This window comes from Antrostomus carolinensis, unplaced genomic scaffold (assembly GCF_000700745.2).
Source record: "Antrostomus carolinensis isolate BGI_N321 unplaced genomic scaffold, ASM70074v2 scaffold30193, whole genome shotgun sequence".
NCBI classification, from domain to species: Eukaryota; Metazoa; Chordata; class Aves; order Caprimulgiformes; family Caprimulgidae; genus Antrostomus; species Antrostomus carolinensis.
In genome coordinates this window covers 1-1,551 of record NW_010306316.1, presented here as the reverse complement: position 1 = coordinate 1,551, position 1,551 = coordinate 1, and the positions used below count along the sequence as shown (strand labels likewise).

The 1,551-nt window shown below is 43.4% G+C and overlaps 1 protein-coding gene across 1 annotated transcript; it reads right to left on the bottom strand.

The window, feature by feature from the left end:
• Positions 1-756: 756 nt before the first annotated feature.
• On the bottom strand, positions 757-1,358 carry LOC104522730 (pituitary homeobox 2; the record flags this gene model as incomplete). Its single annotated transcript, XM_010165101.1, has 1 exon — positions 757-1,358. A coding segment is annotated over one exon (599 nt), but the record flags the coding sequence as incomplete, so codon positions are not given.
• Between the last annotated feature and the right edge of the window lie 193 nt (positions 1,359-1,551).

Genomic DNA, 1,551 nt, shown 5'->3' with positions numbered 1-1,551 from the left:
TCCAGACAAAACTGTATGCTGTATATTTTACTCCCATGAAATAAAACACATTTTTTTTTTCATGTTTGCTGAAAAGTAAAACAATAATATTGTACGAAATGTTATACACAGGGCATGTTTTACATTGCAATATCAGAAACATCATTGCATCCACCAGAGGAACTATTCTAAAACTGATATTCACACATTTTTTTTTAATAATTATATGTTAGAAACATACAGTGTCGCATTTAGTATATACATTCCCTTGCTCGCAAGCGAAAAAATCCTAATCGCTTCTGTGTAACATGCTTTATTTTAAAGCCTAACCTTTTAAAAACACTGTTGTGATATTACTAACAACTGCTTTTATAAAATTAATTTGACATTTCGATATATATACATCCTTTCAGTCATTTTTATGTTAACAATGCTAAACTTAAAAAATAACAAGCTTATAGTAACATTAAAATGTCATATCATATCCAGTCAAACATTTGTCCATATATATATATATATATATGTCCTTGTAACTGTTGAAATACTCTTAGTGAAAGAAAGATCTCAGAATCTGTAGGAGGTCCTTTGAAAACAAAGGAACTATCTTATTTCAGTGGTTTCCTCTTTTTTTCCTCTCTCTCTCTTCTTTTCCCCTCTCTCTCTCTGTCTGATTTTTCCTCCTTTCTCTTTCTCTCTAGTACCCATTACTTTCTAGTGTAATTCTCAGTCTCTGCGGGAAGTGGGGAGGGATTCCCATGCAGTGTTTCCTACTTGGGTGTCTCACACGGGTCTGTCCACCGCGTACTGGCAAGCGCTCAGGTTGGAAGCGGGGTTCTGCACACTGGCATAGCCAAAACTGGAGTGCTGCTTGGCTTTAAGTCTCAGACTCGCCAAGCTCGAGTTACATGTGTCCCTATAAACATACGGAGGTGTTGGAGGAGCATAAGGACAGGCTGGCGTTGGCACTGCAGAATTCAGGGAGGGATTGCTCAAGTTGTTCAAGTTATTCAGGCTGTTGAGGCTGGAGCCGGGGACCCCGGTGACTGCAGAGGGTACCATGCTTGAAGACATACTCATGGAGGAGATGGAGTTTGGAGGGGAGAACATGCTCTGCGAAGACAGAGGGTTGACATTCATGGAGTTGAAGAAAGGAAAGCTTTTGGTGGAGAGGGAAGCGGAAGTTAGGCCCTTGGCTGCCCAGTTGTTGTACGAGTAGCCAGGATACATGTCATCGTAGGGCTGCATGAGGCCGTTAAACTGCGGACCGAAGCCATTTTTGCAAAGCTCGGCTTGCTGGTTCCTTTCTCTCTTTCTCCATTTGGCTCTGCGGTTCTTGAACCAAACCTTCAAAAACGGGGGGGAGGGAAGGAGATGCGAGACTTTTTTTACCCATCACCAGCACCGCAGCCCTTCGCAGCCTCTCGGGGCAACGGCCGAGCGTGTCCGTATATACATATACATAGAGATAGAAAAATGCGCACGTACATATATGCATACACACACACTAGGTTCGCCTCCTTCCCTACGCAGCCCCGCGCTGGGCCGGGGCAGCGATGTGCTGCCGGGGCTGCC